At 37.0% G+C, this 15,817-nt stretch overlaps 1 protein-coding gene across 4 annotated transcripts; it reads right to left on the bottom strand.

Moving 5' to 3' along the window:
- Positions 1 to 677: 677 nt before the first annotated feature.
- Positions 678 to 15,605, bottom strand: LOC115043401 (natural resistance-associated macrophage protein 2-like). Of its 4 annotated transcripts, XM_029501827.1 has the most exons (17): positions 15,491 to 15,605; positions 12,519 to 12,604; positions 10,841 to 10,977; positions 10,626 to 10,745; positions 10,350 to 10,469; positions 10,052 to 10,158; positions 9,900 to 9,970; positions 9,750 to 9,817; positions 9,501 to 9,656; positions 9,239 to 9,397; positions 9,004 to 9,090; positions 8,472 to 8,591; positions 8,186 to 8,335; positions 7,946 to 8,019; positions 7,094 to 7,247; positions 6,610 to 6,663; positions 678 to 3,276 (listed from the first exon to the last, which is right to left on the bottom strand). In XM_029501827.1, the coding sequence occupies exons 2-17, from the start codon at positions 12,550 to 12,552 to the stop codon at positions 3,169 to 3,171; spliced, it is 1,719 nt and encodes a 572-aa protein (XP_029357687.1). In that variant the 5' UTR covers positions 12,553 to 12,604; positions 15,491 to 15,605; the 3' UTR covers positions 678 to 3,168. The 4 variants fall into 4 exon arrangements, with proteins under 4 accessions (XP_029357687.1, XP_029357688.1, XP_029357690.1 ...); XM_029501828.1 differs by lacking the exons at positions 12,519 to 12,604; positions 15,491 to 15,605 and adding an exon at positions 11,873 to 11,917; XM_029501830.1 differs by lacking the exons at positions 12,519 to 12,604; positions 15,491 to 15,605 and adding an exon at positions 11,873 to 11,917 and having other exon boundaries at positions 678 to 3,270.
- Between the last annotated feature and the right edge of the window lie 212 nt (positions 15,606 to 15,817).

The raw sequence follows: 15,817 nt of genomic DNA, 5'->3' as shown, positions 1-15,817 counted from the left end.
TCTGAAAGTACTTCCCTTTAAGCAAACAATGCAAAATGAATGTCAGATGTATTGATAAGGGCTCACCACACATCAATAAAGTTGTGGGTTTCAAACTCCAGGGCCTCAGGCCTTTCTGTGTGGAGTTCACGTGTTCCTCCCGTAGCTCAGACTAATGTACATTAGTTATTTGATGACTGTAAATGGTTGGTATGAATGTGAATGGTTATATGTCTCTATATGTCAGCTAAGGTATAGATTGATATATGGTGAAATGGATCTTTTATTCTACGCTCAAAAAATATAACCATGTCTGATGTTCTTTGTGTATCAAGCACTGACTAAGTGTAGAGACCCTGGAACATAATGCACTTAGATTCCAGCCACGACCACTAGGAACTATGATCATAATCAGTAAAACTGAGCTTTGAAAACCAGACTCTCCGTGTAAGTTATTTCTGGTAGTAATCAGTAGATTTATCCAACCCCAACAGATACATTATGTCTGTTTGGTGTTTAGGCTGTTTAGGATGTGTCAGAGTAAAACACTGTTTTTAAAACCAGGACCCTGAAATTGAAGCAGTTAAATCAAACTGAATGGCATTTATATTTGAAGGAAAGGTTTTTACTTGTATATTGAACAAGGAAAAATAAAAACAAGGGAAAACAATCAAAATTAAAAAAAAAAAAAATCTAAATCACGCTTTAATAATAACACAGTACATTTTATTCAAATTAGACTCACAACATGGAACCATGGAACCTTTTGCGACAAAAACATAAAATGCTTTCTCTAACAATCCAAACCTATTCTTAAATTCAGATAATATTCTTCATAATACTTTAAGATGGGATAGATGACACAGTAAATAATTAAATACATGACTGAGGCCCATTTTTTTGGTCAATAAGTGCTGGTACTTTTTTTTCTTTTTTTCTTCTCTTTTAACAAAAACATGTTTTTTTTGCAGGAGTGAAATTACAAATAAAAGTTCTTCTGGACAAATACAAATTTTTTGCTTGGCAACAGGTCATTTCAGTAGCAACAGTGTGAGAAATACATTTGTGGGAAAGTTGTAATTCAATAGGATATTTCTACTGGAATGAATGTAGATTTTGCATAAAGCATGGTGGCAAAGAACTCATTGGCTAAGAGAAAAATAATTTAAATAAAATTTAGTCTTAAAAAATAAAATAAAATCCCATAGTAGACAAATCTACACAACTTCGTATATTTATTCACCTTTGAGGAGTTTGCATTACTGCTAATACTACTGCCAATGTGTCAGTACACAACATGCCTTAAATACTAATATCCTTAAAATTGTTCTCAATAGATTATCTTGAACAAACTACGATTGTGCTTTTCCATATTGAAGGATTAGAATTTTTTGTCGTATTTTGTACTTTTTTTTGACTGAATAGGTTAGCTAAATGAGGCACAGTAGTTAGGCAGGAGGCACTGTGGTCATCTGTACAGTAATCAGGAGACGTGTTCAGTCCATTATAATGAAAAGGTAGAAGGTTTTTAGAGATGTATTAAACAGCTCAGTCCAACATTATCTGAGCTGTTTCACGGTGGGTCCAGCCATTTTTTTCTCTGACGGTCTAGTGACCACTCTGTCCTGTTTTTACTCTTTTTAATTTCTGTAACACTGTTATTCCAAACAGCTTCACTAATCATGCTAAGTGCACAGGATGATATGCATGTATCAAAGTGTAACAACAGGCATTTGGCGTATCGGCACCTGGCTCACATTTGTCTCACAGATTTCAACCCAACTTACTCATGTTTTGGATGATAAACTCCTGTGAATCCAGGAGCCCTGAGATTCAATGTGCATGTCATTCGTTTCTACTTATGGTCCAACACTTTGGATCACTTCATATTTTTTCCTCGCCTGTGTGTACTACAGTACCAACTTTTTCTTCCATATTCTCTTCAGAAATTTAATTCTGTACCTTGATGTGACAGAATGCACTTTTGCACTCACCATACCTCTGCACAAATTTGGCTTTGTCAAAATAAAAAAAAATAAAAAAAAAAGAAGAAGGCCAAGTGCTGCTTTAATGCCACAGAATGCTGAAACAAATTAAACCAATTCAACTAACAAATTTTAAAACAAACTGGCCTAAACTTAGCGAAATAGAAAAAAAAAACACCCCAAAAACAAAAGTTATAATACTGTATACCCCTCAACAAACCAACTCATTGAACAGGAATGTATCATCATGTGGCATTTCTTTTTAGACACTGACAACAAAGAAATAAATTGTTTTATCCTCCCTATAGTAACTTTAATTTAAAATTATTTGATTTTTCAATGACACTAAACCTAGATTTCTATGATCAGTTTCAAAGGCAAAAGAATACAAAGGTATACATCTCTGCAAGAAAAATATTTTGCATAACTGTAACACAGAGAGTGACATAAAACTGTCATTCTCTTAGATTACAATAAAAGCACAGCACGCTATGTGACTAATCACATATAAATACCATGTATATTCTGAAAATGTTATCTTCAATTTCAATATATTATTCAAACCTAAGATAACCATTATTCGTCTAATATTAACATCTACATTAATTTAAGATCTTGCATGAATAGAAATTAGAATAAAGGGCTGCTGCTTGGTTTCCTTCCCACTAAAGACAAAACTGTTCAATATGCTGTAGCTTTGGTATTTCTGGAGTCTTTCAGTTGCTCTCTGGGAAGGTTAGTCCCATTAGGAAAATCATGTCATGTCAGGTGAACCAGAAAGAAGTAAAAAGCAAAACACAGATACATCTAATGCGCAGTATGGTTGATATCTGCAGCATTCCAGCACAACGTTGGCTTAAGACAGCCAATGGTGTCTGAACATTTGTCTGGCTGTCTAAAGTTGTGGGCTCACAAACATATCAATATCACTGTAGTGAATTAGATTTTTTTTGTTTGTTTGTTTGTTTAGATATATCTTATTTTGTAGGCCAGATATTTAACCATTATTTATCAACAGGCCCACAGCTGAAGTTGCTGAAATGTTTGCGATGCAAACACATTAATTGCTAAAGTGAACAAATGAGACATCTGTGGATGTGGGACAAGGACACTTAAAAGTGTGTTAGGCACCAAGAGGTCAAGACAAACTGGCACTGACCGAATTTCAGAGGTCTCCAATGTCAGTGTCCTTCCTCACCACAGTTCAATATCCACTCAACGCGTTGTCCTGTCTCTCGACCACAGTGTCTGTTTCCATGTCATTGAGTAAGTAAATGTCTGTGTGATGTGAAAATCCCAATCCCATCTGCATCTAAAAGAGAGAGAAGAGATGGGTTCATTGCCAATGTGGAGACTGTGGTATGAAGCTGTTAATTACACAAATCACCATGGCATTGTCTTATCATTCAAGAGGACAACTTGAATTATACAATTACAACAACAACAACAAAAAAAACAAACAAACAACACCACCCCCACCCCCCACCCAACACAAACACAACTACCTGGACAAACATTGTGCTGCCCATAATATGTGAAGTAATCTGCACTCCTGAAGCTCATTTTAAACCAACTCCACATTTAGCATTTTTTTTATGTATTCATTTCAGAGAATAAGGGTGTTAGTGGTTTACTGTTTGACACATATTAATAAAGGGAAAAACATAATCATCACTGTAGTTCTGATCAGAGGTAAATAAGGTCCAATCACTTCAGATTTGAATTTGATTTTTCATCACTGTAGATCAATGAAGAGTGCTCACCTTGGATAAAAAAGCCACTTTCCAAATTCAACTTCCCTCATTTAATCCTGAAAAAGAGCATTTGCACTACATACAAAGCTGTGGTCTACCAACTCTCCTGATTAAATGAAGGCAGGAATATAACACTGGGGGTGGGGTATAAAATTTGATCTTTTAAGCAGTACTTTGTAAACCTGTTACAATTGATTGAAATAATCTTTTATTGTCGGGTCAATTCAGGGTTGCTGATGGACTGCCAACCTGTCCAGGGTGTCTATTGCACTTAACCTAGCAGGTTGTACAGCAAGTAACAGGTTTAGTACGTTATTCAGCACATTAACCTCTTCTCAAGAAAATAATATAAATCAAGAGTCATTTGCTAGTATTTCTTAAAATTCTAATGAGAAAACCACAATCAAATGCAATTTTTTCCTCATTACTGATAGAACTAAAAGCACATTGATGATACCTTCATCAAACACTCAAAATCAGACAGAAGACGCCAACAAATATCCATGTATCCATATTTCCCATTTATTTTGGACACATGGAGTTTTCAGTTTGGTAATAAAAAGGCAAATGCTTCTTCATTCACTGCCAAGGAGCAGAAATAAGTGAGGATACAGTCTAGTCATGTGTAATTTCAGTGTTCAGTAAAATACTAATGTTTTCTCTGTAACAATGTGACCATATTCCACTAATTTTATTTTTTATCTGAAAGCTATTCATATGACACTGTATAGATTTATCAAACTACAACAGCCTGAAGATACTAAGTTTAAGCACCCCTATAAGTACCTTTGAGAAACTTTATGAAAGCCTCAGACAAGAGACCTTCGATTGTACCTGGTCCGCCACACTAAAGTGAAATTTTACCAAGACAACTACTATAACACTCAGCCAGCTGGGCTTCATTAACTGTAATTGCATTAGATTGGAATTATTATTCATTTATTTATATTTATCTTGTTACTTAATAAACTGTATGCTCCATAGTTCATTGCTCTTACTTTGATATTGCTCTTTTAGGTGTTTAAGTACAACATATACCATATTATTTTAAAGTAATGAAATTAGTTTTCAGTTGTTTTTTTTTCCCCTAAAAAAAAAAAATAATAAAAATAAAATAATAATAATAATAATAATATAAAAAGTCGACAGCATGTGGATACTCAAAGTATTAGGTCCATGTTAAACTGTCCAAACACGTCATTCAATGTTTTTAAGTGAAAGTTATTTCTGATAACTACATCCCTGGCTTTCCTCTATATTTGGATACATTAGTTATGGAAACAGGAAACATTATTTCCAGTGCGGCTGCAAACCTGTTTAACCACGTTGGACTGACAGCAGACTGTGTGAAGACAGAACAGGTATGACTTTAGTCTCATTAATAAGCTACTGAAAACAGTCTAGCAAATATCAAAATTACGTGCAGTTTTAACCACTATTATATGACCCACAAGTCTGGTTGGCAGCAGACTGAGAGAGAGAGACAGATTAATCAGTCATAACTATAAATGTAAAGTAACACTGTTGATGCTGGAGAACACGCAAGATACAAAGTCCCAATTTTTTTCTTGACAACATGTGACTACAGTGAATGGATAATAGTCAGAGCCAATGGAGAAGGAAAAAACAAAAACAAACAAAAAAAGAACAACCCCAAAACAAAAAAAGGAACCCTCGTAGTAAACACATCAGATGGTGATAAATAATGCTATTGAACACAGAGGCACGTTTCTGGCCTTACAGAATTTCGTGAACTGCGCGCGCACACACACACACACACACACAAACACACTTCATATTAGACAGGGAGCACCTAATTAACAAACCTTGCAACCAAAAGGTTCCTTCAAATATTCAGGGCTGGATATCATTTGGAGATTTTCAGTAGACAGAACACTGTGAAGAAAACCTCCCACATATCATACTCCATTTATGTTTTCTAATTTAAGAAATTGCTGTAAAGATGCTGAGAGATGATGAGTAGAGGCTATTGAGGTAGACTCAGTGGAAATTGCTTCTCATCCACTACCACCAGGACACTGTCTGGTTCACAAGGTGAGACGGAATGACACAGAAACAGTTACTAGCATGTGCGCTTATGAATACCAAAGAGAACATAAGTATTAATTGAGAAATATTAAAACCTGTGGTGGAAGAAAGTTAAGTTCAAGAAGTTCAATAAGTGTAGAAACAAAATGGCCTTACCATCCATGATATGGTATTGGGCTTTACCACTCATAACACTATAATGTTAACAGCCAACACAGAATCTATTTTTAGATGTTTTTGTGTTTATCATATCTTTCTGATCTGATCCTCCCACAGTCAAATAAGTGTGTCCACCAAACACTGTGGCTGTTATTGTAATAGCAGAAAGCTCTACGTCTTTCTTTGCTCAAGTCAATTGAACTTTTGTGACAACCCTGTCCTCCCATTACAAACAAAAATTACTTGAAACATGAGCTGAGCACCTATTCTTTAAGTCTACATTACATTTTATAAAGAAAAAAAAAAATCAGATAATACAGATAAATGTCAATTTTTAAACCAAGTTAAATAATTTTGCATTTGAGGATTATAACTGTCAAATGATGTATATCTAAATCCTTAGAGGTCAACTTAACAATCAACAACCGGCATTTAATATGCTGTGCTGGTGTAGTATTATTATGTTTGATTGTTTACCTAAAAAGCACCCAGTTCTGTTACCTAACCCCTGCACAAAATAAACACATGACATCAGCAGAAAATGCGCTTTCAAGATCCTATTTGATCTTGACAAGTCCTGGTTGTCTTCAAAAGGAAAGGAATGCTGGTGGTTACTGTCTTGTTTGGCTCTAGGAGTTGTACTCTGACTGTTCTTCTATCAACACAGCAGGTTGCTTTCTTACCCTGCTGCCACAGTCCAAGCAGGAAACTCCCAAGGCAATCAGACAGTGCCATGCCTGCAGACGACCAGAAAAGAGAGTGAGAGTTCAAGACACAACAGGATTTGAGCCCACTTTTATAAATGGGGGTTATCGTTTCACTTAATTAATAGTGAAACACTAACTCTGAAGCACAGTACATTTGCACACCTGTCATGTTTGATCCTTGTTCATAGTTTAAATAGAGTATGTTGATGAGCGATAGGCATAGGTACTCAGTTTGATTGTGATGTTGTGCTTTTTGCTTGTGCTCACACACTCAGTGTGTACCATGCCCTTCCACTATTAGAAATGTAACCGTGAAGGTTTAGACATAGTGGTATAGATATGTAGATAAGTTTATACTTTGTCATGGAAACAATGTCTGCATTAAATATGATAACGTAAAATTCAAAAGCCAAAAGGTGACATGAGTAAATGGTAAGTATGAGAAGTGGATGTCACTAACCAAGTATCCTACAAAGCACAGATAGGCTATGGAGAGGAGAGAAGCGAGGACGTAGAGCAGCACACTGTTCAGTGACGTCACATAAACCACCACAAAGTACATGTTGATTGCACAAACCAACAGGATGACTAGGCCTCCGGAAATTTTCCACACCCTTAAAAAAAAAACAAACAAGAAAATCAGTCAGCCAGTCAGTTTGTTTGACCATTGAGAAATAATGTTTTTTCTCAAATGAACAAAATCCTGAAAATAAAATGTTATGTTATGGCTTGCATAACAGCCGATCCTGTTGAACATGTGACTATATACCCGGTTTGTTTGATATAACTGCCTGTAACCAAAGCAGCTGCCTTGGATTGTTTTCCATAAAAAGTGTTCAAATAAATGATCTGGCACTATCTGTAAAGTTCTTGGTTAAATAACAGACCTCTCTGGAACAGTGTGTCAGGTGACCCTGAGCAGACAGGTTCATTTGATTCGACAATGAATAACTAAAGCCAGATCTCAACCACAACAAATTCATCTGGATTTGTTGTGAGAGCACCTGGTCCTAAAAGGAGTCAGTCTCCATTAGCTTCATTTTGTGAAAAAGAACAACAGAATGTCTGATGGTGGACTTGAGTCTCAACACTGCCAATCATCTTTCAGTTTGACACAAAAAAACAACTGTTTTTCTTGTGTTAAATATTTTGTTTCTTCAGATATACTGCTGGCAGAATAATTTACAGAAAGCCGTGAAACTTTTGTCTGTCAGAGGACAACATAATGTGGCACATATAGCTCCAGGCATTCAAATGAGAAATGCAGTATGAAGAGAGAAAATGAATTGAGATAAAAATATATTTTACTCACAATCCATTTGCAAAGTCGTTCATAATGGATGTCAGACTGGTGAAGGTCAGAATTGGGATCAAAGCAAATGGAAGCTGTTGGATAGAAAGAAAAGTTGCACTTCATATATTTCAGGATTATGCAGAGAAACAAGAGAGAAAGTGTCAAAAATTGGGCTCTTTGTTGTAGAAGAGAAGGCTAATGTCTAACAATTCTTATACAAAAGTAATTCTAAGAGCTTTACAGATAACTGGACATCACCTGCATGCTTTGAAGCACATTCAGGAAATCATTCATGCCAGTCAGATGCTCAACATCCTGAAAAATGGCTACCAGCAGAGTAGGTGTGATGGCAATGGAGCGGGTCAGCAGCACACGTGCGAAACGAGACCACCGTAGGTTCAGGAAACCCTTGGCAGAGAACCACACAGGATAAGCATACACAATAAGAAACATCTTTGCTTTATTACCCATTTTCATCTGATGCAGCTTGCCTTGATTAAAAGATGAAAGGCAATAAAGCTACAGCTCCAACAGGTATCTTTACCTCCATGACAAATTGCCCAGAGTAAGTGCCCGTCATAGTGGAGCTCTGTCCTGCTGCCAGGATCCCTATGGCCCAGATGTAGAGAGCAGCAGGCCCAAAGAAACAGCCCAGCACCACTCCCTGACCAGATACATGAACCAAAAATGATAATCAACAGATGAGAAGATAATTAACAAAGAAGTGGAAGGAATAAGACATTCAGGATGGTTGGATGAATTCAATTAAGTTGCTGCCCTTACACACTGAGTCGCCTACGCTGGATTTACCAATCGATCACTTACAGCTGATCAAACTGCTTTAACTTGCTCAACTTTGTTGCTCTACAACTACCAATGAATAACCATGTTCTTGTCTAAGAGTGAGAGAATTTCTGATGCTGCTTCTTCTTGTGATTTTATTTCTTCTGAGTATTATTTATGTGAGCTATACAAACAGTTTGTGTCCTGCCCCTGAAGCAGATAATGCACACTGTATTTCTCATCTTTAAATCCCACTGAGGATCTTTTGCTGACGTGATGATACCCTGACGTACCCCTTTGTAGATGTCCACCTCCAGTGTGCTATTGTCTGGAGGGAAGAGATCTTGGTGAGGACTGCCAGTTGTATTGCACATTAGATTCTAGAACCAGGACAAAAGACATATAATAAGCAACAAGCTAACATGTACTGTGCATTATCTGTACACAAAACAATAATTTAACTCTATTTTAAAATGACCAAGGCTTCAACCATACTTAGTAGAGACTAACAGATTTCAGTGTACCCACCACATCCAGATTGGTCTTATTGTAGAAAGCCTGAGCAAAAACTGCCACCACAAAGACATTGATGAGAAAAGAGACGAAGAGAGCAATAGTTGACTCGATGAAGAAGTACTTGTTGGCTTCTTTTACTTCCCTCTTATTTCTTCGATCAACTTCTCGAGACTGGATGAAGAAGAAGTAAGGGAAAAAACACTCAATACATTAATCTTCTCTAGTTTCTTCAGTGCTAAGTTAATTTGTAGGTGACAGCAAGTAGGTTTCTAACCTTAACCAGTGCAGAGTGCAGATAGATGTTGTGGGGCATGATCACAGCGCCTACGATTCCCACGGCCTGCTCCAGTTGCACAGGTCCACAGTCAGCACAGTAGGGTACAAACATCCCCTTCAGAAGCTCCCCTTGGTTTGGCTTTACCAGCACATACTAAAGACAATAGACAGCAAATCAGACATGTAAGGGTGTTGTGAATATTTCTGCAAAACCAAAAAATATATTTCAAACACAAGGGATTTTTACCTCGTAACCAAAGCTAATAGCCATTACAGTGATGAGAAAGCCAAAAAAAGCTTCAAGTTTCCTCAGGCCTACCAAGAGATAGAAATAGTATCAACACAGCTGAGCAACTAGTAGCTTGTGATTATATTGCTATAAAAGAAAATCCTATACCATATTTGTCTAGAAAGAGAAAGACAAATGTGTCAGTGATGGTGATGAGGACTCCACCCCACAGTGGGATCCTAGAGGAGAAACAGTCAGTACCAAAGACATTAGACAATTTTTCTTTTGCAATTTCCTTGTACATGTATTAAAAATATTACCTCCCCACAGAAAGGAGATTGAGAGCTATGGCACAGCCGATGACTTCCTGCATGTCTGAACCAATGATAGCCAACTCAACCATCAGCCAAAGGATGATCCGAGGAACCTGAACAAAATGATTATTAGAGATTTTATGAACTGGATTTAGATGGCAGTATCTATAAGGAATGTGAAATGAAAATCATTTATGAATATAATGCCCTCCTGACCCACCCCCACAAAAAATCTAAAATAAAATAAATAATGCCCAACAAAAGAGAAGAAGTTAAATGTGTAATAGGAGTCAGGAATGCTCACTGTGGGATACTGGCGGTTGCAGACTTCAGCAAGGTGCATCCCTGTGACGACCCCAAGACGTGCAGCTAATCTCTGCAACAGCAGCCCAATGATGGTGGAAAAGAGGAGCACCCATAGGAGCTGAAGAAGAAAGACAGGATGAGTCGTATTTAGGCAGATTAAATACCAGCTGCCAGAATATATATATATTAAAAAAAAAAATCTATGACATGATGAACTCAACATTTAGGATTAGCCTTTTCAGAGACTGGTAGCAGTCACATTTTTACTTGTCACCTTAAAGCCAGCTTTAGCTCCAGACTGCAGGTCAGACTCGATGTTCCCTGGATCCAGGTAAGCAATGCTCATCAAAAACCCTGGTCCAGTGAAGGCCCAGAGTTTGCGGAAGCTGAAAGTCTAGAAAAGAAAGACAACAACATTTTTTGTCCACTGTTATAATTTCAATAATACTACCATGTCCAATTATAGTATAGTGAACAGTTCATCGGTACCTGGTTGACAGCTTTGGGAACTTGCACCTTGTCTTCAAAATACGTGGAGAAGGGTTCTTCCTGGATATCAGGTGAGAGAGGAGGAGAGATGGTGTGGTACTGGTTTGTCTGGACTCCATTCTCCTGTGGGGAGTCCTCTAACAAAAACACAGAAAAAGAAAAACAGGTTAGTAGGTTCTAAAATAGAACTGCATTTATTTTTGTAGGAACCACAACAGAAAATCCAGGACTTGCAATTGCCCACAGAACATTATTTGTGTAGTTATTTGAAATACGACACCTGAATATTTGATGAGGAGAGGAAACTAGTTGCAAACTAGTTGCAACCTTGTTCTATTTATAAAACACAGATTTCATCTCAGTAATAAAGAATAATATGTAGAGATGAAATGTGGACAGAGACTGAACATTTACAACAACACTGGCATTCAAAATGAAACAGAATCCAGTTGTACTCACTAGCTACACTCAAGTATTTACAGTCAATCTTCTTTTTTCTGTTTTTATTTTTTAAAACAAGAGCCTCCAGTTAGAGCCTATTTAAATTTAAGTTTAGGCAGAAATATACTAACTGCTCTATAAAGCCGGATAAACCAAATCCAAACATGTCCGGCTTTCACTTCTTCCTTTGAAAAGTGTGATAAAACTGAAGGCTGTTCTGCGATTCAAAGGGTTCATTAAAGGAAGTGCACACATTTAGAGATTAATCTTGTAAAAATCTCAGCATTAATGAGCTAAAAATCAATTGAATACTGATGCATGAGTGATTTCGAGAAAGAATTAATTTAGAGAAAATTTAAATGATATGTCTGCAGTGTGTCAATAGTAAGACAGGGGACATTACTACTACTAAAACTTGAGTCCAATGTCAGACAACTCAATGGAGGGATTGCATTAAAAACAACATTGACTATAAACAATTACAACCTGACCTAAAAGAGTTTCTATGAGCTATAATAACTATTTAACATTCATGGCAAATACATAATATGATTCCTTTCATTATACCTGCATAAATCTGATACTACTCACTGAGTCCGGACTTTTCATTCTCTCCTTCCTTCATCTCCAACTCACTGCTGGTCACAAAGTCCACTGTTCCCTCACAATGTCTCTACTTTTATATGACTCTGTGTTTGTTTGTTTTTTTTTTTTGATGTCACAACGACATCCTGATGATGTGATTCTAAAAGTAACCCAGCAAAAAAGAGAAGTAAAGGCACAGGCCAAAGTTCTCAGGCGAGATGGTCAACAAAACCCCAGGGCCACATAACATGCAGCCTGATCTGCACCTTACCTTTCAAGAAATCACAGAATATCGAAGCAGCAGTAAAGTTCAGAAAAGTAACAATGAGAATAAACAGCATTACGACTCTTAAAATAACTACAGTAAAAAACATTGAACCAAATAAATCCATTGAGGAAACACATTTATGAAAACAATATTTTCTCTTTTGTATTTTTTGTATGGAAAATGAATTTTCAAATCCTAAAAAGGTGTTGTGCTGTAAAATGTTCCGAATTTAAATATTGTTTTAACCACTTCTGCCAATATGCACACTGACTTTGAATGCATACTGCAGCCTTTTAACCAAAGGTCCAAGGGTTTGATGTTGGAGAACACAGCAGGGTGTGTTTATAAGGCAGTGGTCATGTAGCTGTTATCTCACGCAGTTACCTTCAAGGATGTCCTCGTCTTCCACAGCCTTCATCGAAGCAAGCTGCAGGATCCCTGGGATATTTGAGGGATGGATATAAGCCTCCCTGCAAAAAGACAATAGCAATTACATAACCTGAATGAACATGACTGTTGAGGGTAAAACAGTAATTATGAAGCTACAACAGTGATGGTGTGGTCTCAAAAACATCTAAGCTGCCAAACTAATGAACTCCAGCTTTTTTCTTTCCACACAAAAATAAGGGACAACCACATAAGACATGAGTGTGCACATTTTGTTCTTGTTTCCTCCTTTAGAAAAAAACCAAAAACATTAAAAATCACAAGTCATGAAATATGACTCAGCAACATTAACAGTATGTTAAGGGTCACTACATGGTTGAGAAACTTTTGTACCATTTGTTACAACAATGCTCGCAGGTTCACTTCCACCACTTCCATCTTTCGTCTAACACTTGACTCATAACTATATAAAACTGGTTATTCTTTACTTGAAAAACTTTGATCAAGAAAACCAATGGGACCTTATAACAATACAGCTTTTAACAGAGGGTGTAGGTAGCGCTAAAACCGCATGACCCTGTGGTCATATGAGGCAAAATACCAGCTGAGACAGCAGACTGAACAGCTTTTCCATCAGAGCACTATTTCCTCTAGTAGACGACATGTTCGGGGTAATCAAAGAAACAGCTCCTTTAGCTCTATCCTGATTCAAAAAGTGAGAATTTGAGTAATAAATTATTTACCAACACAAAAGGGAGTTGTGTTTAGTATAAATACAAAAACTTACATTCAAATGAATGAAGACATGAGGTTTACTGAAGAATGAGTGGTCTTTTCTATAGAGACAAAGACTCTTTCTTCTCTTTGAAAAAGTTTCAGTGTAAGGTGGACTTTATGAAACTGCAGGATCTGGCCACTGGCAGTTAGTCATAACTTGGCTGCAGGACACCTACATTATTTGAGTCCTGTGAGACACTGAGACATGTGTTGCCACTGTGAGCAGTCACACTCAGTTATTGAGCAAAGAAAACGTAGAAAATGAGGTTCAATATTACCCAGTGTGTACAAATAAAACACATATAACACATAAAAGACCTGATCAGTAACAAACCATCTAATTTGCACTAGTTTAATTTGCATTAGTTTCCATTGATACTTTTTGATGGGGAGTAATTTAGATGGATCACATTTGATCCTGTCACTTTTCTCTCACTTTTTAAACTCCAACAAGTGTATGCATCTCTTGTTAATCTCCCAAAGACCACCCAGCACGCTCTCCTACACACCCTCCAAGTCTTATCTTACAAACCAGAACAAATAAATTTGTCTTGGTGAAAAGTGGACGCTATCTCACTTTGATGTTGATGATCATAAGTCAGGTCATGTACAAGTCTAATCATGTTCTGATGAAAATGTGTTTGTTGACAGAGACTCCAGAAGACATTTTATTTAGTTTACAAGTTGACTGCTTTTGTCCCAGCACCTCACTTATGCTGCAGTGAATTAAGCCTTTTCTGTTTTTGATCAAATTATTGTAGTTGAACTTTTATACAACAAAGCAAATGCATCAACACAAGAAAAATGCATTGGCCTTATTTATAGTTGGCTTTTATCTGCACTATATCTAAAATGCTGAACATTGTGTATTCACCCCAATGTGACCTGGACTCCAGTACTAGATTGTGTAACAGTCTTCTGAAGTGTCAGCAATAATTTTGTCAAATTCCTGAAGCATCCACAGGTATGTGGTGATAAAAAGAGCGCAATAACGTTTTACAGTAGCAATAGATTAGGTCAGTTGAATCAAAATATTCAAGTAACAGTACAAAGATGATGAGCATTAAAAACTCATGTGTTAAACTATTAGAATCTTTTTTTTGTTTGTTTGTTTATCTGTAAAGTTGGACTGGTCAAGTGTGTGGATATAAACTGAAACCTAACTCTAACCTATTAAGAACATTAGTCAACTCTTTCACTTCCCCCAGTAAATGCTTATGGAGCCTCATCTGCACAAAAAGGACTTTACAATCATAACTGTCCATCTATGGTAACTCCCAAACTGACAAAATATCTCTAAAGGTACGCCCCCATTTAGAAACTGTGAAAAAAAAAAAAAAACATGGTGATGGCAGACAAAAGTAGCTACTTCCTAACTAAATCCAAAGCCCAGTTATTTCTGATCCTAATGTTAATTTCAAAAATCACATTTGGCAAAACTTTTCAGTCAGGGAGCAGCAACAGAATATCAAAGCTTCACGTCCAGCAGTGACATGCGTCTGTTCAACACAACATACATTGAGCTTCCATGTGAGTTTACAATTTGAATCAGTTACTTCTGAGGCCATCTATCTGTTCAAGAAAAAGACTATTTGACAACTTTATAAAACCGGCTAATCGTAGTGCAGACCTATGTTCTTGTAGTTAAACCGCAAATAATACAACTCGCATAAATGCTGAAAACAAACAGGTGAACACAAGATACACAAGATATAGATTGTAGTGCAAAGTGTATTACATATACAATTTGGCATGTTTCTGATATAACTTACGAATGCACTGTGATCAAACAGTCTATCAAACTGGATACAACGTACCTTACTCTGCTGAAATAATGTTAATTAATCTTACAAACTCCAAGAGTGAGTAATGACTATTTTTAGTACACTCTAATCACAATTTCCAGCACAAACAACCCTTGACCTCCCGTCCCGGTGACTCGGACAGTGAGGACAGCTCAACCAACCAACTAAAAACAATAGAGAGTCCTATGGACTCACTGACGATCGTAGTTCGATGTGTCTGAACCAGAGACGCTGTGGTCGTCATCTTAAAATCCCTTCGACAGTAAAAACCTTTGTACCTTTGCATCAACACCGAGAATCTCTGCTCAGTTACTAGCAAGCTAATGACTTTCCATGACACGTTAGCTATCTGGTTATTTCTGTCAACGAATATGAAAACACCCCTACCTTGGTACAGGTCAAGATTTCTACGATTAAAGGTGACTTAAAATTTAAACCATAAGTATCAATGAGCTAGTTCAGTAGCATGTTAGCCAGCTAAATTCTGGGAAAGTACTACCTGTGCGTTAATCACGCACTGCGCATGTGCTTCAAGTCTGGACTGTTCTGATTGGTCGCTTGCCTGGACCCTGTGCCCTGGGATGAGACTGTCAGGCTGTCAGTCAGAGGAACTCCGGCTCTTTTATCAGCCTTATCAACTTTGTATGAAACAGCTTTAAAGAAATCAATATTCTGAGCTTTTATTGTTGTAACATAAAGTATATCCCGCGTTGT

Source organism: Echeneis naucrates, chromosome 5, assembly GCF_900963305.1.
Source record: "Echeneis naucrates chromosome 5, fEcheNa1.1, whole genome shotgun sequence".
NCBI lineage: Eukaryota > Metazoa > Chordata > Actinopteri > Carangiformes > Echeneidae > Echeneis > Echeneis naucrates.
The sequence above is the reverse complement of the archived record's forward strand: the minus strand, read 5'-3'. Positions and strand labels throughout refer to the sequence as shown.

Excerpts from the sequence above, each read along its gene's own strand:
- LOC115043401 (XM_029501827.1), bottom strand. The coding sequence starts at position 12,552 with ATGAAGGCTGTGGAAGACGAGGACATCCTTGAAG. Across the intron at positions 10,159-10,349 it reads GCAACCGCCAGTATCCCACA|GTTCCTCGGATCATCCTTTG; the intron begins GTGAGCATTCCT and ends CATTTTGTTCAG. Across the intron at positions 9,657-9,749 it reads CTATTAGCTTTGGTTACGAG|TATGTGCTGGTAAAGCCAAA; the intron begins GTAAAAATCCCT and ends TATTGTCTTTAG.